This window comes from Dendrobates tinctorius, unplaced genomic scaffold (genome assembly GCF_039654945.1).
Source record: "Dendrobates tinctorius isolate UK_male_01 unplaced genomic scaffold, ASM3965494v1 ptg000046l, whole genome shotgun sequence".
Classification (NCBI taxonomy): Eukaryota; Metazoa; Chordata; class Amphibia; order Anura; family Dendrobatidae; genus Dendrobates; species Dendrobates tinctorius.
In genome coordinates this window covers 45804868-45825264 of record NW_027361714.1, presented here as the reverse complement: position 1 = coordinate 45825264, position 20397 = coordinate 45804868, and the positions used below count along the sequence as shown (strand labels likewise).

Below are 20397 nucleotides of genomic sequence, written 5' to 3'. Positions count from 1 at the left end.
AGGAGCAGAACTATTAAATTGTTTTTTTCAAATCTGCAGCATGTCATTTCTTTGAGCATTTTTGCAGTATTTTCACCCATTCAATTGAATGGGGAAAAAAGAAAAACACAAGTAAAACACATACAGTATGTTATGCAGTGTTTTTCCTGCAAACACTCAGAAAAATCTACTACAAATGCTCAACATGTGCACATGCCCGATCTATGATTTCAGTCTATGTATCTTTGCATATAGTGGATGTGTGACAGCTACCACAATATTCAAACCTTTAATGGGACCCTGAAGTGACCCAACCTCTCAAGATCTAGATTTTGACAACGTGACATGTGTATAGAGCACATATTTCTATCAGATAAGAAAGAATTTTCACCCCACAGAAATTTCCTGACATACCGAATATGTGATAACAGATGCCTCCCACAACACCCCCTTGTAAAAAACTGAAAAATTAGTACAAAATAAAAAGGGCCATATTTCTGGAAATATATGAATGATGAATTGAAAAAACAGCAACTTAGGCTACTTTCACACATCAGTTTTTTGCCGTCAGGCAGGATCCGGCTATTTTTAGAAAAAACGGATCCGGCATAAATTTTGGAGAACTGTAGAAACGGATCCGTTTTTTTGCTGGATCCGTCTAGCAGGTTATATCTGTTCCTGGGGGCTGGCCAATTGGATCTGAGCATGCGCAGACTTAAAAAACCGGATCCGGTGGCTGGATCCATCTTTTTCTGGATCCGGCGCATTCCGGCGCCCATAGACTTTCATTGTAGCAAAAAGCTGGAAGCGCCGGATCCGGCGCTTCCGGCTTTTTCGCCGGAGACAAAAAACTTTACAGTAGCCGTTTTTTCCAGACGCCGGAATGAGACAAGTTGCCGGATCCGGCAAAAAACGGATGAAACGCAATGCCATCCGGCACGATCCGGCGCTAATGCAAGTCAATGGGGAAAAACTGGATCCGGCATTGCATTTTGCCGGATCCGGTTTTACAAAAAAAAGCCGGATCACGCCTGAAGGCAAAAAACTGATGTGTGAAAGAGGCCTTAGGGGGGCAGAGGGAATAAAATAAGAGCAGAAACTGGCCACTTCTGATCTGGTTACAGGTCCTATTAAAAGTTGCAGCCAATAATTGGTAACCTGAAGTACTACTGCCATCACAACTCATAGATGAGAGCCATGATGACGGTTTTAACGTGGGCCATTTACATTTTCATGATTTTCCTCCCACTATGTACAGTACATAGCTGCTTTAAAAACTTCTACACTGTGCTGATTTCTTAAGAGCCAAAAAACAGTTACCCTCCCTTCTGCTATTAGCAAACTTGTAGTCATGTCTGTAAAAGAAAATGTATTCCCTATAATTTATCCTTACCCTTTAGTGGGTGTTTTCCCGATTTACTAATAATTGACAACTGGGTGATACCAGTTGACAATTGGGTGTTACTAGTCGACAATTGGGTGTTACCAGTCGATCACATCGTTCAATCAGTGCTAACAGTACTGTATGGGCAAACCACTTTTACAATTGAACATAAACATCCACTTGTCAATTTTTTAAATATATTTCTGGGAAAAATAATATCAGAACAGCACAGTCTAGATGATCTAAAACAGACATCAAAAGTGGTCAAAGATGATTAAAGCATATAATTTCCAAAGTTACTCAACATTTTATAGGTGTCTAACAGGTAACGTCTCTAGTTGTGGAGCGTGACATGTTAAGCATGCCAATGTAAGGAGACATATAGGCCAGACAATGTTCCTCTGTGAAGCTACATATGCAAATTGCCTCTTTAGAGAGGAAGAAGACTTGAACCACCTATTGGAAATAACAGTCTTAAAAGTCAATATCGACTATATAACAAGACTTGCCACATGACATAGGATAAAAGCCAAACCAGTATCTCTGGAGAGACGTGTTTTGGCATGAGATCTAATTTGGCTTTATTAGAGGCCTCTGATTGGGATCTAAAGGCTCCGTCAAACACAGCGAGATCGCTAGCGAGATCTCTAATTTTGTGACGCATCAGCTATCTCGGCAGCGATATTGCTGTGTGTGGCACGCATCAACGACTGGCCCCCCTGCCGGGTATCACTGATCGTGCAGGAATGTCCTGGGCCATTTTTTGATTGTTGGTCTCCTGCTGGCCAGCACACATCGCTGCGTGTGGCAGCGGGAGAGCAACGATCAGCGAGCTCCCAGCGCTGTAAGCATACGCTGGGAGCTGGTATCCAAGGTAAATATCGGGTAACTAAGCGCGCGCGTCGCTTAGTTACCCGCTGTGTACCTTGGATACCTGCGTGCTGGCGCTGGGAGTTGGTATCCAAGGTAAATATCGGGTAACTAAGTGCCACGCGTGCTTAGTTACCCGATATTTACCTTGGATACCAGCTCCCAGCGCCAGCACGCAGGTATCCAAGGTACACAGCGGGTAACTAAGCGACGCGCGCGCTTAGTTACCCGATATTTACCTTGGATACCAGCGTCCTCGCTGGTCCTGATCGCTGGTGAAATCTGCCTGTTTGGCAGCTCACCAGCGATTATGTAGTGAGGCACCAGCGATCCTGACCAGGTCGTATCTTTGTCGGGATCGCTGGTGCATCGTTTAGTGTGACGGGACCTTAAGGGGCAAAATCTCTCCTTATGAAGAGTGACATGCCAGTGTAACTGGCAAGGCTCCTTAAAGGGTCGATATTGACTTGTAAGATTGCTACTTCCAATAGGTGGCACTAGCATTCAAGTACTCTTTTTCTCTGAAGAGGCAATTTGCATTATCAACTTTTTATATATTAGTGTCCGTTTATTTTGTTAACAGTAGAGGAGCATTTTTTCAGGGATTTGATTGTAAGAACTGTGAGTACACAGAAGTGATACAGAATTTATTCTTACCCGTGCCTGGCCAAGATAGTCTTCATCCAATAAGTGCAGTGAGGCTTGTGGCACAATTCCACGCAGAAGCCTTGATGCATGAAAATATCTCTGAAAGCTCAAGAGTCTCTTTACTTTTTTCTTTGAGCCAATTTCTCCTGAGTGAGATGTATCTGCAACAACACAAAACTCAACAGAGTTAAACAGACGTGTTCCAAGAGAGATGACTTTATCTCTGATATATTTTACTCCACACATTAACACCTCTATTGATAGTCCTGCTACAACCAGATGCATACTTCAAAGGCAACAGTGAAAGAAAAACAGTTTTGTAAAAAAAGCAACTTTGTAATCCATCTTATCAAAGAAATCTGCTTACCCTCCTGACTGATCTGTCACGCTCACTTCATAGGTAAAATCTGTTAACTCTGTATTAAGGGTACCGTTACACCTAGCGACTCACCAGCGATCCCGACCAGCGATATGACGCGGTCAGGATCGCTGGTGAATCGCTAGGTGGTCGCTAGTGAGCTGCCACTCAGGCAGATCTCATCAGCGACATCGTTGGGGACGGGGGTGGCTACTTACCTGTCAGACGCGGCGATCCTGCGTCCTCCCGCCCGGCTCCACGCGTCGCTCGTCGTCACAGCAGGAAGCGCAGCAGGAAGTGACCGACGAGAAATGATCCAGGAGCTTCTCGCGCGATCAGCGATAACCAGCGGGGGAGCCGGTCGGAGGTAAGTATCAGACACAGCGATATCGCTAGCAATATCGCTGCAACGTCACAAAATCGGTGACTTTACAGCGATATTGCTAGCGATATCGCAGTGTGTAACGGGGGCTTTAGTGAAGACAGACGTTTCCATTACTTAGATAGGAGATGACAGTTGTTGCTTATAAGATTCTATGGAGGGAGGAGAATTAGGAGGCGTTAGAGGCAGACACAGACATTCTTCTGCAAGATCACTTAAAAAGACCACTTTTAACTTTTTTTAACTACAGATTTAGAAGAATTGCAGCAGAATGTGTGTTTCTGTATCTAGCTCTTATTCTCCTTTCTTCATAGAATTGTATGAGCACCAGCTGTCATCCCCTATCTCAGTAGTGTGAAAATCTGCCTTCACTGATATAATACAGTGTTATTCATCATGTACACACACACAGGACAGCTCATTCTGAATAGATACGTGAAAGCACAGTTACGCTTTAAAGGGGTTGCCAGTGAAAGTAAGTAATCACCTATCTGTGAGATATTTGATAACTTGCTGATTGGTGGGAGCCTGACTGCTGGAACCCACACCAATCGCCAGAATGGGGAATTTTTATCCCCGCTGATGTACTTTTATTCCCGGTACTTTTAACTCTGTATGCACAATCACCACTCCATTCATTCTCTATGGGGAAGCCACATAAATAATGAATGGAGTGGCGGTCGAGCATGCACATTGCCGATTCATTCTAACAGGAATAAAAATGCCCTGCTCTGCAGAACGGTGTGGGTCCAAGCTGTCAGACCGCCAAAAATTAACAAATTATCACCTATTCAACAGATAGGTGATAGCTTGTTTTCACAGGGGTTTGGTGATAGCTTGTTTTCACAGGGGTTTATCCAGGACTAATTTTTTTAATATGGGCCTAAAAACTAACATGCAGAAACAGTGGCTTGCAAAACTATTCACCCCCTTGCCATTTTTTTGTGTTTTGCTACCTCACAACCTGGGATTTCACTGCTTTATTTGAGAATTTTGCATCAGTTCATGTAAAGAACACGGCTACAACTGTAAAAATTTGGTTTTCTTTTTTATTGTGAAGCAAATAACAAATAGGACAAAATAAATGAAAACTTCAGTGTGCATAACTATTCACCCCCTAAAGTCAGTATTTCACAGATCCTCCTTTTGCCGCAATTACAGCTGCAAGTCGCTTTGGTTAAGTCTCTAAAAGCTTTTCACATCCTGTCACTGAGATTTTTGCCCATTCCTCAAGGCTAAACTGCTCCAGCTCCTTCAAGTTACATGGTTTTCTCTGTTGAACAGCAATCTTCATGTCTGACCTCAGATTCTCAATTGGATGGGCTTTTACTAGGCCACTCCAAAGCATTTACACATTTCCCTACAAACCACTCGAATGTTCGACTGTGGCTTTAGCAATATGCTTTGTGTCATTACCTTATTGGAAGGTCTCCATCCCAGCCTCAAATCACTGACAGACTGAAAGAGCTTTTGCTCAAGAATATCCTTGTATTTCGCACCACCCCTCTTCCCCTCGACTTGCCCCATTTTCATTGTCCCAGCTGCCGAAAAATATCCCCACAGCATGATGCTGCCACCACTATATTTTGCTGTGGGGATGGTGTTCTTGGGTTGATAAGCAGTGTTGGTTTGGCACCAGACAGAGTTTATTTTGGAGGCCAAAAAGTTCAATTTTGATCTCATCTGAACACAGCACCTTCCTCCATACATTTGGGGAGTCTCCAAAATGTCATTTGGCAAACTGAAAATGAGACTTAGGCCGGGGTCACACTAACCGACGCAAAATACAGTCCGTAGTTTACATGCGTAATACGGATGAATGACCCCTAAATAGTGCTCCGTAGGCCATCCGTAAGCATGGTGAGGTCGCGTATTTTGCGCATGTCTGCATCCGTATGTAATCCGTATGGCATCCGTATGCAATCCGTATGGCGAGATTTTCTCACCGCCTTGCAAAATGGACATATAATGGAGCCCTATCACAGGGTTTCTAACAGAAACGAAATAATAGATATAGACACATAGAATGCATATATATATATATATATATATATATACACACACATACATGTCATTGTGACAAACATATATTTATATTTCACAGAGTTCTTCATAGCAGAATAGCCACTAATTAAATTGCCGGCTTCTATCAAATCATTCTCCAACCCGACATGAAATGACACATGGTTTACATTCAGTAAAGCATTTCATTTCATGTTTTTTTATATGTCCCTGACAAATAATTAGATGAGGGTTTGTGTGCAAAATTTGGGAGTTGTAGTTGTTATTTTAAGGGGTTAATTCGTTGTTAAAAAATGCGTGGGCTTCCCATTTCCCTGTAGCGGTGGCGAATGGGTTAATCTTACAAAGGGTTAATGTCACCTTACAATCGAATGGTGACATTAACCCTTTGTTAGATTAACTCACTCGCCACCACTATAGGGCAATGGGAAGCCCACGCATTTTTTAACAACGAATTAACCCCTTAAAATAACAACTACAACTCCAAAATTTTGCACACAAACCCTCATCTAATTATTAGTCAGGGACATATAAAAAAACATGAAATGAAATGCTTTACTGAATGTAAACCATGTGTCATTTCATGTCGGGTAGGGGAATGATTTGATAGAAGCCGGCAATTTAATTAGCGGCTATTCTGCTACGAAGAACTCTGTGAAATATAAATATATGTTTGTCACAATGACATGTATGTATGTATATATATATATATATATATATGTATTTTATGTGTATATATCTATTCTTTCGTATCTTTATTAAACCTGTCAGTGTGAGTTTACTGTATAGTGCACTGAATTGCCGGCTTTTCTAAAAGACACCTGGTGCGTATTTCTCGCAAGTCACATGTGTGGTCCGTGTGTAATGCGTATTTTTAGCGCACCCATAGACTTGCATTGGCGTACTACGGGCGTAGTACGCCGACAATCGCAGCATGCTGCGATTGGCACGGACCGTAGAATACAGACGAGAAATATACGGCTGTTGGGAGCTGCCCCATAGAGAATCATTTGTCCGTGTGTAATGCGTGCTTTTAACGCCTCTCACTCGTCCGTATTCCTCTCTAGTGTGACCCCGGCCTAACAATTTTTGTGTGTAAGTAAAGGCTTTCCTCTGCCCACTCTTCCATAAAGTCTACCTCTATTGAGTACACACAACAGGCATGTAAGCAGCAGTTAGTTTTTAGGTCCATAGTTCTGCATAAACCCTTTGAGTTGATACCTACCGTATTTTTTATTATTCTAGATGGAAATGATTTTTAAATCAAAACTTATTGAAATTACACCTTTGCACTGATGCTTTGAATTAGAAATACACGTGGGAAGACAATCTTTTCTATGAAATTATTGAGAAGACATTTAGACTTCTATTCTTGTTTACATGGCATAATATTGCTTTTACATATACCCAGAACTGTGCTCTACATCCTACATGGGGTATGACTAATGCTCTGTACAATAGTAATATGATATGGCTTTCATTTGCATCAATGCTGATTTGGTATGGTATTCTAAGCATAAAAGCAGATTATAAAAACATCACTTTAATTTATGATGGGCCAGAGCACATTATGATTACATAACAGATTATTTTGCAACAGAAACGTTGGACACCACGCTTACATTCAATTAGGCCTTCAGACATAGCTTTGCTGACTGGCCCAAAAGAAATTCAGCTTCAAAAAAAGTATTTCCAGTGATGTCTTCCTAATTCTGGACAATAGTCAAGTAATTTGGTTATAAACTAAAATAAGTAGTTATGAAATACAAGGTAGGTTTTGACCTGAAAAAGGAAATCCAGACACATATGCAGATACAATAAATAAATATTTCATTGTATTTATTAATATTTTATTAATATTATTTTTTTAATGTACTATTGAAGGGTTAAACTAATTATTCCCTATCCATAAAATGGGTAAAACTTGCTGATTGCTGGGGTCACGTCAAGATCGGAGCTTAAGGGTATGTGCACACGTTGCGTATTCGTGTACGGATTTTTCAGCGCAGAATCTGCAGAATCCGCAGGAAAAATGACCTGCGTTTTACCTGTGGATTTACTGTGGATTTCCCCTGCGTTTTTACACCTGCAGATTCCTATAATGGAATATGTGTAAAAACGCTGCGGAATCCACACAAAGAATTGACATGCTGCGGAAAATAAACTGCTGTGTTTCCGCTCAGAACTTTCTGCAGCATGTGCACAGCGTTTTTTTATTTCCATAGCCTAACATGGTACTGTACACTGCATGAAAATCTGCAGCGGATCCGCAAGGCCAAATCTGCTGCGGATCCGCAGACGAATCCGCAACGTGTGCACATACCCTGAGAATAGGATCCTGTAGCCCTGTCCTGAAAGGACCATAGGTGTGCATGCGCTGATTTTGCTCCATTCATTGTCTATTGGACTAGCTGAGCGCTGCACTTGGTAGTTGCATGGACAATAAATGGAGCAAAGGCGATGTATGCGCACCTCCTCTCCATTCTAGGGGTTCGAAAGGCTTGGGTTAGTGGGATTGCTGGAAGTGCCCAGCTGTTGGACACCCAGAAAAAAGGTTGTTTAAGAAAAAACTTCATATTGGCGAGATAAAGGAGAAATCTTGGAGACTGTGGTAAGAGTAGCTGAAAAGGTGGAAGTCTTGTGTAGACTAGAGCTTATGGGTTATGGGCGATGCTTAGTCCAATTAAGTGATTGGCAGAGGTAAGTGGCAAAAGAGTAACAAATGAAAAGGTGAATGAACAGGTAGCAGAAATAACCGGAGAAGATAAGGGCAGGACATATTTGATTTGAGACATATTTTTCGGGTGAAGGTGGCATCTATCACATACACAAACAGATGCAGAATTATTCGTCAGCTAATTTGACTTCACAATGTGGAAGTTATCAGTCAAACTGGTAAATCGACGTTCATTTACACGTAGCCACTGATACTGTATACCAGGTTACAATCTATTTTACATTAGATGATGAAACGTGACATTTAGGTTATGTTCACACATTGCTTTTCTGCAGCTTTTTTTCTGCAGCTTTTTTTCTGCAGCCAAAACCTGATCTCTTGGCTATAAAAAAGCTGCAGACAAAAAGCAGGTTTTGCTGGCATTTTTTGCTGCATTTGTTCTGAGTTTTTCAGGATCCCAAAGTTCAGCTTTGCCTCTACCATACAAGAAAACACACACACAATGAGCTGGAATTTCTTTTGGCATATATGCAGCACATAAAGGCATGTTCACATTGGCCATAAAACAGACAAACCCTACAGTTTTCTTAGTAACACTGTTTTTATCCAAAATAGCATGAAAGCCATCCCACCGTCTGCAAGGTGACCCTGTTCGGGACGGTCCTACAATGTCTAATATTGAATTTTTAATATTAGACTAGGTAGGACCATCCCAAATAGGGTCACCTTCCTAAAAATAAATTGGTTTTACATCCTTCTGTACCTGCTTTTTTCCACTAAAAATGGACCAAAAACTGATGGCAATGTTTTTTGCTGTGTGTTTGCTGCTTTTTGGAACTATTGCTAGCTTCACACTAGCGTTTTGGCCCGCAGTGCACGGCGCCGCTAAGCCCCGCCCCCTGCCGCACCCCCTCCAGTCATCTCCGCCTAGTATCGCACATTGCTGCATGCGATCTGCACACCCTATCTTTAGCATAGGGTGCACAGATCGTGCACTGGCTGTGCGCTAGTAGGATTTTGTGTGCGCTGCGCCCTTTTGACGGTGCGCCGAGCACATCAAAATGCAACATGGTCCATTTGGCGCACATCGACGCACCGTCAAAAGGGCGCAGCGCACGCAAAATCCTACTAGCGCACAGCCAGTGCACGATCTGCGCACCCTATGCTAAAGATAGGGTGTGCAGATCGCATGCAGCAATTTGCGATACTAGGCGGAGATGACTGGAGGGGGTGAGGCAGGGGGCGGGGCTTAGCGGTGCCGTGCGCTGCGGGCCAAACGCTAGAGTGAAACTAGCCTTAATCATTGCTTTTTATGGCTGAAAAAAGGCTGCAAAAAACGCTGAACGAATTGACATGCTGCAATTTTCAAAAAAGCAGCAGTTTTCCTTTTCAGTTAGGAAGGAAAAAAACAAGTGTGTGAATGAGATTTCTGAAATGTCATAACAATTTTTGTGGGACTGTAACAAGCAGCTTTTAATTTGCATAAAAAAGCAGCAAAAATGCAACATGTGAACATAGCCTTAAGTTGGAGAAATGTTAAAAAAAGCCCAGCACTCCTAGTCTCAAAATGGTATTTGCTAGATGGGTATGTGGCCAGACCTAATCCAACTGAAACAGCTTTTCATGCACAAAGTTTTTCATTCGGAAGAGATCTGGTCACATGCTCCTCCATCAGAAGCCATGCTGAAAATAGGAGTGCTTTGCAGTCCTCAAACTGCATTAACAAGTACAGAGGGGGAACTATAAGGGCTCACTCACACTGGCATATAATATGAAGGAGTGCAATGCGAGAAAATCTTGCATAGCACTCTGACAAATGTTATTCAATGAAGCAGAGCAGTTCTGCGATTTTTTTTCTCATACAGATTCTGTGTGAAAAAAAAAATTGCAGAATATTGCTATTGGCAACGTATTTCACATGGTGCACACCTTTTCAAGTCGATGGGTGCATGCCAAACATCGCACTGCACTCAAATATCATCCGAGTGCAGCCTGATATATACCGAGACATGCAATGGAGAAGATTGGAGAGATTAATCTCTCCTTCTTCATGATTAACCTATCCTTCTCCTCACCTGTGATCTGATTCTCGCAAGAGGATTGGATCACAATAGCATGACACTCGGCTCACGCTCCCAGCAGACTTTGAGCCGAGTGTCATTAGCATATCGCAACCGATGCGCTATGCTAATGTGACCCCGGCCACTACTTACGGTGTAACTATTGTTTCAGGAGAACTTGCAGCAGAATGTCTGTATCTGTATCTCTAAATCCTCCCTCCTCTTCCTTCTCATCCCCTCTCCATAGAACTTTATAAGCACCAACTTTCATCTCCTATCAATAATTTGAAAGTCTGTTTTCACAGAGGACAGATTTTACTTGTAAATTGAGAATATTGGGAGTGAAAAAATCTGTCCACGAGGAGAAAGAAGCAGATTACTCTGATAAGATATATTACAAACTTTCTTATTTTCACTATACTATGTTCAGTATTTGGTCAGTATTTTATCTCAGTATTTGTAAGCCAAAACCAGGAGTTTTAACAATCAAAGGAGAAGTATAAAAGAAACACCTTCTTCTCTTTTACATTGTTTACTTACTCCTGGCTTACAAATACTGATGTAAAAAACTCACCAAACATTCAACATGTACACGTGGCCTCAAACATTAGTAAGTGCCACAAAATCATGTCCCCCAACACATTTGTGAAAATATAGTGTGGTGTAGTGACCACTATGTCCATTAGGGGGCACTGTGTGGGTGTCCCAGGATGGGCCTACAGGCATATCCATTGTGGTAATGGGTAAAGGATGCTGAATGACCGTTATGTATCCCAAGGTAGGTGGCCTTGGGTTGGAAGCTTGAATATGTGTGTTGATCAGCAGAGGCACTGCTGAGCTGTTGTTACACTGTGTCAGCGAGAGCTTTCCAGGTAGCTGGTGAGATGGGCAGGACCAGCTACCTACAAACACACCCAGGGGCGTGTGTCTAAAAACACCCATACTAAGCTGTATGTGTGTGAATGGGTGTGAATCTGATATAGGACCTGCAATGAGGTCATAGCCATGTGATCCAGTGGGCATGGCTACGGACCATATAAGGTAACCAGAGTAGGTCACATGAGAGAGCGCATGGATCTGACTGGGCCATGTGGAAGGTCCCGGCAGGCCTAGGTGGTGGAAGGTGTGCTACCTTCCTAAAGACCTCGTGCTGAGGCTGCTGACCTGGTGAGACCTGTGGATATTGGCTGTATGTGAGGATGGATAAGCCTCCTGTGTTTGCTGAGGCTCCAGGACTGAGCCTGAAATCATGGACACTTATGCTTGCTTTCGCCTGAGCTAAAGGCTATTCCTTGTGTTATGTGCTGCTTTATGGGTTATGAAGCAATAAACCCTATGAACTTTTAAAGGAACGTGCCTCCTGATTGACTTCCGTGGCTCCTGAGCGAGTCGAATCCTTACAATAGATTACATCCTCTTTAGTCTGTATTCTGTCATCTTTAGCTTAGTAAATCTTACCTAATCAATAAAGAGAGAAGTCACTGTTCTGTCTCCAAATCCAAAATCAGATCACTTTTAGATCACTTTTGTACTTTAGCAAATTTATATTGCTGCAGATAACAGATGCACATTCTACACCTGACCCATTTTCATAAAGAAAATAGTGTAGCTTTCCTTGGTTCTACAGAGAGGTAAACTTTAAGGACCACTGCTCCTTCAACAAACTTTGCATAAAAAAACATACAAGTGAATATAAAAAAAATTGTAATATCTCTGCCCAGCGCAGTGTTTAGATACTGCATTCACATATGATGTAGCTTAACCCGTTAACGTCCAATGATGGATATATCTGACATTGGACGCCTCCTCCTGTTTGGTACAGGCTCCGGCAATGAGCCAGCACCTTTTCTGGCACATGACAGCTGATTTGATCAGCTGTCATGTGCCCCCAACAGCCGTGGGTGGAATCACAATCCACCCGCGTCTGTTAACATGTTAAATGCCGCTTTCCCCACACCCCTGCTCCATGCGGACACTTTGCTCATTTTGGCTTGCCACATGAGATCTCCAGGGCCGGTCAGGTAGCCATACTCAGGGACATTTCTACTTATTTCTACGTCCACTTTGTCAGTTTTAATTTGCATCTGTTTTTTTGGCTGCACTTTTTTACATCATGTTACTTGCAGTCTATATCCAGAAGGGGGCTGGAAAATGAGCGCAGCTTAGTGGAGGCCCCCATGACTGCACTGGGACATGTAGGGTTTTGGACAGGGTGGACTCGGGGTGGATTGGTGGAGGCAGGATAGGGGAGGAGTTTGGGGAGGAGTGGATATGGATAAAAGGGGAAAAGTGCGGGAAAACCGCACTCTGACACAAGACACCGGGAGCAGACCCACCCACCCTCCCCCTTTTTCTCAACCCCCCCTTTTTGTTGTTGGGGTGGGGAGTTAAGTTGGATTGCAGTGAGGTGCCTGGACAATGTGGTCTTGGTAAATTTTTAGTATGGATGTTGCTTCGTCACAGTGGCAAGGTTGGCGGGGGGTGGGGTTCTTGGAGTTGACGCTGATGCAGCGGAAAAAGGAATTGTAGGTAAAATTCCCGACAGTTAAATTGTGTGGGTGATCTGGCATTTGGTTACGGGCTCTGGACGGGGTTTTACCCCGGGAGCTGTTTGGTGGTTGGCCGTCCCAGAACGGGATTTGTGGTGCCCTCGAGCTGGTGGTGTACGGCTGAGGGTAAAGTGGTGGTTGAAGTTCTCGTTGGACATTTTGCCAAATATTAAGCCAGATCTTTTATGGGCTCCAAGAACCCTCCCCTGTGGCCATAATTATCCAAAGAATATAATGTGTGGTGTTGTTAATTTTATAGAAGGGGTTTGCGTGGCTACCAGTACGGGTGGGGCGTAACGGCAGGTTCCAGGTAAGAAAAACCCATATTGGCCGTATGCTGTCATGTAATCCCACATGCAGCATTTACACAGGTGGTCTTTTAACCATTACAGCTTCAGAGTGTATTATGGGCTATTTTCTTCAACTATCTAACCAGCAGGTCTCTGCAGCCTTTAGTATTTCTATATTGATTTATTTTGGCACTCTTGTGTGTGGTTATTTTTATGTCCTTGAAAATTATAGTTGTTATATTTATGACCTTGCATATATATATATATACCTGTCATGTCCGGCATACTTACCCAGTAATGGAGTTTTGATCATTAATTGTCGAATATGGTCTTGGCTCAGGGGTGTGATATATTGTTTATGTGCAGTTTATGTTTTTAAATGATTTTAATATACACTATGTACGTATGTCTCAGGTTTCTAATAAAATTATTTGTACATATTTCACATTTATATTGCATCAGGTGTGCATACCATTATTTGTCTGGTCTGTTTTCTCCTTGAATTAGCGGCATATAACATGCCGCTAATTCCTATGGAGACTATTAAAGCAAGTAAAAAGTAAAAACAAAGTATTTAAAAATATTAAAAAAATGACAAAAATACAAAAGTTCAAATCACCCCCCATTCAAAATATAACAATAAAAAAAATAAAAATGCACATATTTGGTTCAGAATCACCCGATGTATACAAAAATAATTAATGCGATTGGTAAACAGCGTAGCAAGAAAAAAATTAAAATGCCAGAATTACGTTTTTTTGGTCGCTGCAATATTGCAATAAAATGCAATAACGGGTGATCAAAAGATCGTATGTACACCAAAATGATATAATTAAAAACGTCAGATTGGCGCGCAAAAAATAAGCCCTCATTCAGCCCAAGATCCTGAAAAATGGAGATGCTACAGGTCTCGGAAAATGGCGACTTTTTTTTTTTACAAACTCTGGATTTTTTTTCACCACTTAAATTAAGAAGAACCTAGACATGTTTGGTGTCTGTGAACTCGTAATGACCTGGAGAATCATAATGGCAGATAAGTTTTAGCATTTAGTAAACATGGTAAAAAATATCAAAAGAACAACTGTGGAGTTGCACTTTGTTTTTGCAATCTCACTGCCCTGGGAATTTTCTTTCCCATTTTACAGTACACAATATGGTAAAACCAATGGTGTTGTTCAAAATTGCAACTTGTCCTGCAAATGGCCTTATTGACGGAAAAATAAAAAAGTTATAGCTGTGGGATGAAGGGAAGGAACAATTGGAAACGAAAAAAACGGAAATAGCCCAGATACTTAAGGGGTTAACGCTAGTATTTGCCATCTGTTAAATTTAACATAGCTAATGCTTAGCAACCTAAACCTTACACTGTTGACATCCAGAAAAATTTATATGAGCAGATGAGCTGGCTATGTAATCCTAGATTTTGTTATACATATATGCATAACTATGTTATGTGTCAACTGAGGACTAAGTGTTAAGACATAAATAAAAAAAAGTTATTTAATGTCACCGGCATTTAAGCTCCTTCAATACTGAATTGGATAATTTACTGTTTGTTTTTCTTACTTAAAAAGTGCCATCTTCCTAATGCTTTATATGACTGCTAGTATTATATATTTACTTCTGAAAAACCTACTAAATAATTAATGTTTCCTGTGTAAACTAAACAAGAAAATGGTATTAAAACATTAATTCTGATGAAGAATGAAAATAGAGGTCATTTTCCATTGTCAGTCAATTTATAGTATGCAAGCAATATTGTATATTTGTAACAATATTTCCACTTGAAATGTGTTAATGCAGATTTATTAGCCAGCCAGGTTCAGAAAAAAACATCTATCTACGGTAGTTTTCCTTTTGGAATTTGTATTTTCTATGGTGTGATTGTTTATGCAGTCACACATCTCATAAACTAGTTCTTTAAGGAGTTTTGCTGCTTACAGCATTCAAGTCAATGTAGAAGACACTAGACCGCTGATGCTAGTGATTGGCTGCAGCAGTCACTTGCTATAGTTGTAACATCATGGCTGCTGCCATGTCACCAAACACCATGGATAGCACAGATAAACAGCTCTGATCAGCAGTGGGGGAGTAGAGTGATTTTTTTTTGTCACAGACTGAGGCTGTGTGCACACGCTGCGGAAAAGGTGCGGATTCATCCGCGCGGATTTTGTACAATCCGCAGGTGAAACCACAGGTCAAAAGACCTGCGGTTTTACCTGCGGATTGCTCTGCGGTTTTGCCCTGCGGTTTTTCATCTCCTTCTGCAGGAGAATCCGCAGAAAGAATTGACATGTCAATTCTTTCTGCGGATTGAAAACCGCAGATAATCCGCGCGGAAAATTCCGCACCATCTGCACTGCGGTTTTTGATTCCCATAGGCAATCATTGTACTGTACACCGCAGCAGAAACTGCTGCGGGTCCGCAGCGGCCAAAACCGCTGCGGAACCGCAGCAAAATCCACAGCGTGTGCACACAGCCTAAGGCTATGTGCACACGTTGCGGATTCTGCTGCGTTTCCGGAGCGTTTTTGGCCCTGCGGAAACCCAGCTGTTCCGCAGACATGGTACAGTACCATGTTAGCCTATGGCATTTCAAATCCGCTGTGCTTACACTGCGGTTTTTTCCGCGCGGTTTTGCTGCGGTTTACAAACCGCAGCATGTCAATTGTTTGTGCGGATTCCACAGCAGTTTCACACCTTTAACATAGTAGAGGTGTAAATCCGCGCAGAAAAACCCGCAGGTGAATCCGCAATGTGTGCACATAGCCTTAAGGCCCATTTAGACAGGCAGATAATCAGGAATGAAAGATGCTAGGCACTCTCACTTCAAAATTATCGACCTGCCTAAACAGGTTGGCAAGAACGAGTGATCAAAACATTTGTTTGTAGAGATGATTTTCAAGGTTGATTAAAAATAATTGCTTTTGACAACATATTTCCCAAGAAAACAGGTGAAATGCTGCTAATAACATGATGTGCAATGCTCACAGAATGATCATATTAGCGATCGTCCTGCATGCACAGAAGTGGGCTTGAGCTGTCCAAACAGGCGGCTAAAAGACTTACATGTAGCCGATTGGTAGTGCTTTAATGGCTGTAGTCATCCCATCTAAATGGGCCTTAAATGCGTTACCCAATATACTGATGAAATCCAATATCTTGCACCCCCATTAATAAGTTACACTGGAGCAGATATCATGTGGTTGCTGTGGGTGCGATATTGATAACTTAACCTTTGGATAGATCATCAATATGTTACGACCATACACTTTAAGTCTAGAAAATCTTTACAAGGACAATGCTTGCTTGGTCACAACTTAACCAGCTGTTTGTTGGGGTTTGCTAATTGCTTTTGGGCCCTTATTTGGAAAGTGGTTGACTCTGATGGGACAATTCCTTTTAAAAGGCCTTGTTTACTGATGGTAAAACCATCTCATGCCAATAACAACCAGGGAAGTTATACTAAAGTCATATTTGGTTGTCTAGATATAAATAGTACCACTGAATAACGACACATTTCCAAATGATAACTTTTCTTTAAGGGATTTTGTGCACCTATTGATATAATTAATAATTCTAAGGAAAGCTCTTCTGACTGACCAAAGCAATCCCTACAATTACATATATATGTGGAGTTGGTAAGCCAAACGTCTGACTCCAACTCCTCAATTTCCATGACTCTGACTCCGACTCCAACTCTGACTCCCTCATACCAGGGCTGTGGAGTCGGTAAGCCAAACCTCCGACTCCAACTCAACCAAAATGGGCTCCGACTCCACAGCCCTGCTTATATGTGTCATTTATATAGAGCAAAAATTGTGAACTGTTTCCCACAGCATGGGAAAAAATCCACTAAATGCTTGGTAAATGCTATCTTCTCGTGCACACCACTAGGAAAAGGGAGAGTGTTATCTAATATAAGTAGTCAGCTGACTATATGCAGATCAGAATATCTTGTAATGTCTGGTGCGTAAGACCATTTAATGTGAAACATGCATAAAAGTGTATATTTTATCTATTTTATAACAAAACTTAATAGATGTTTGTGAGTCCATCTAGTATACATTATTACCAGACACAATAACGAACCTGCATGGAACTACCAGAAGTAGAGAAACCTGATGAGACAGAAGCCAGCACAAGTGTGAGAGAAGTCTATTATCAGTACCAATATACGATATGGAGTTTAACTGCTTACATAAATGAACTTGAGTATGGAACCAGACAGTTTCATACATGATCATTTACTGCAGTTTAAAGGGAACCTGGCAATAGATTCATACTGCCCAAACCATGGGAAAAATGCGGCTTTGTGCAGATTGCAGAACACATTTCATACATTAGTGTCTCGGCTGGAGAGGAGGTTTAATTTTATATGTCTTTTCAAGGGACCTGTCCCTGAACATACCAGATGTCTTTACATAATCCCAGGTGGATGTCATTGCCAGCAACTTTCCATGCAAAAAAATGTGTTATCAAGTATGAGAAGGTGGGAGAGGACTAAATTCCCACCAAGTTTGATTTGATGAAACTAAGATTCTCATGGTATGTGGTAACCAGTCTGACCTCTTCTCCAAACTCCAATTGGAACTGGATAATACTAGCTAGAGCAGGCTGAACGCTGACTTTTGCTAGGGTAATGTTTTATAGTAGCATATACATCAACTCCCGCTGCTTGTCTGCTTGAGTTAGCATTGCATTTTGTCATCCCTGCTATAGAATGGAGCTGAAGGAATATAACAAGTGTCCGGATTTAAAACAACTGTTCTTGACTTATAGTATGTTTTCAGAGCTCAGGAAATTGGACGATTTACTTGAGGTCGATCCAAAGACAAACAAAGAGGAAGCACGCAACGCTCAACGCCACACAGTCTAAATCGCTGCACTTACTTCACACGAATCATCTCTTGTTACTAATATTGTATTTAAAGAGATCTTTTATCGATACTCACAGTAATTGACTTTCACTCGTGCAGTATATTCTGGGTTGCTTAAATCATTAGACAAGTATTAGAACTTGTTTATCTGCTGCTCTTCTTCAGCGGAAAAAACATGCAGGATTTTACACTACCATCAAAGTATATCATATTTCTGAACTTTTCGTCATATGCTGCTTATTGTTTTCTTTGCGGATGTAAACCATCAAATTATTATTTTTTTTTCCAAATCTGCAGAATGTCAATACTCTGGGCGTTTTTACAGCATTTTTCACCCATTCAAATGAATGAGAAAAAACGCAAGTAAAAATGCATCAAAAACACATGCAAATACTTGTCAAAAATGCAGGGTTTTTCTTGCGAACACTCTGGATTTTTCTGCAGAAACATCTCCAAATAACGAAAATATACTTATAAGTAGAAGAATACTCCCAAAAAAATCATTCATCTTTAACCCTCAATATTGCAACTTATAACTAGTCACATTGAAAAAGCTTTCACAGTGAGACACAACAAAACGGCTACACAACTGCCAACTAATCTGAGCCTTGCTGCTATTACCAAACTCAGATGTATGGAAGCGGTCACAATACACATTTCTCAAGTAGAAGAGTAATCAAGACGAAGGTAATGAAGATGACAAACCCTCGTAGCAAAGTAAGTGAAATTCCTATGGATCTATTTTGTGACCCAGTGTATAATGCCTTCATGAAGCGATCCACTATGTCTTCTCAATTTTATTGACTTTAATAGATGGTACACATCTGTTCGATGAGCTAGGACCTCCATCCATCACTAGAACAAATGAATGGGCTGGCATGGTTACACATTCCTACTGGTGCTCCATTCATTATCTATGGAAATCATGGAGACAGCTGAGCACGGTGGTATGTTATCGGCAACTAACTAATAGGCTCCTCCTGTGCAAATGGCTCCAACGATGGGCTGAGATAAATCAGATAACAGAAGTGAGTGATATTAAAAAAGGTTCCAGCATGTCTGTTGTGATAGGATTGTAGACAACACCTCAGGAAGTTCAGTATTGCCATAACAGGGCAAGAAATAATCTCTTTTGAACAATGAATCCCTGGAACATCCGGAAACCATGGATGAAATATTTTGACAAGTTCAATTCCAAGTAGGTAAAGGATGACAGTGCCGTGCCAATAACTGAAGTAATCGGAGGCTATAATTAGTATACGCTAAGAGCAACTGGAGGAATACATGACAATTCGGAGCATGAATGTTTAATATATCACAGGTAATGTTATACTTCCTTGAGACTATGCTTGGAACACTTTCTTGCCTGTGTATTGGCATTCTACTCCATATTTCATATATTCTTCTCATTAAAAATGTAAGAAAATATATAGTCATTTTAGAAGTGAGGGAAAAGAAAGAAAAGACAGGAGTGATTTACATGCAGGCCATGTCTAGTGTTCCCATTGACCATCAGATATTATAACCACTTGATTTCCCATGGCACAATATGTCATTCAGACTTGCAGCTCCACAGAAAGGCATTAGTATTCCTATCTAGTCCATAAGGCAGCTCACTTCTTCCTTGCAAACCTGATTCCTGACAGTTGTGGATTTGTACTGCATGATCTCAGATCACTACACCTCATACGGTTCTTCTAGGGGATGCGTCCTGCCAGACTTACTGATTAGCTTGGCTTCATTTACATTTTTATTTCAAGGAAAGCAAAGCTGTTACATTGTCATTGTAGCAGCTTAAACACCACAAAAACTATTTTGACAAGATGAAATCTTTTAAGAGCTGAGTGACCCTGCTTTTAATGAGATTGAATATTTCTAAGTTACAGACTGTATATATGGTAGTGGCCTAGCAATAAGGGTGCAGAAGTTGAAAAGGCATATTTAAGGTAATCTGTCAGTAGGCTTAACCCTCCTACACCATCTATATCGGCATGTAGGTAATAGAAAGTGGAATAAAATGATATCTGCAATCTGCAACCTTGATATCTGCGATCCAGAGAAATCTACAGTTTTCTTAATATGCAAATGAGCTGCTAAGATCTATGAGCAGGACACTGATCTGTATGGAAATCTGCCTCCAGAGCTTATTTTAAATCAATGGACGAGTTATCAGTGTGAGACAGGTAACTAACACAGAACAGTAGAACTGAAATTTGTCTCTTTACAAACAAATATGCTGCAGCTCTCACAGCTCTGCTATATTGTAACAATATTACAACCCATTATGTCTGACAGATG

At 41.2% G+C, this 20397-nt stretch overlaps 1 protein-coding gene across 3 annotated transcripts in view; it reads right to left on the bottom strand.

Annotated features, from left to right (window-relative positions):
• PDE7B (phosphodiesterase 7B) overlaps positions 1–20397 on the bottom strand; it is a 532888-nt gene that overhangs the window by 24149 nt on the left and 488342 nt on the right. For all 3 annotated transcript variants that reach the window (XM_073575865.1, XM_073575863.1, XM_073575864.1), the window contains one exon: positions 2891–3042. In XM_073575865.1, coding sequence (XP_073431966.1) covers positions 2891–3042 — 152 coding nt within the window. The remainder of the gene's footprint in view (positions 1–2890; positions 3043–20397) is intronic.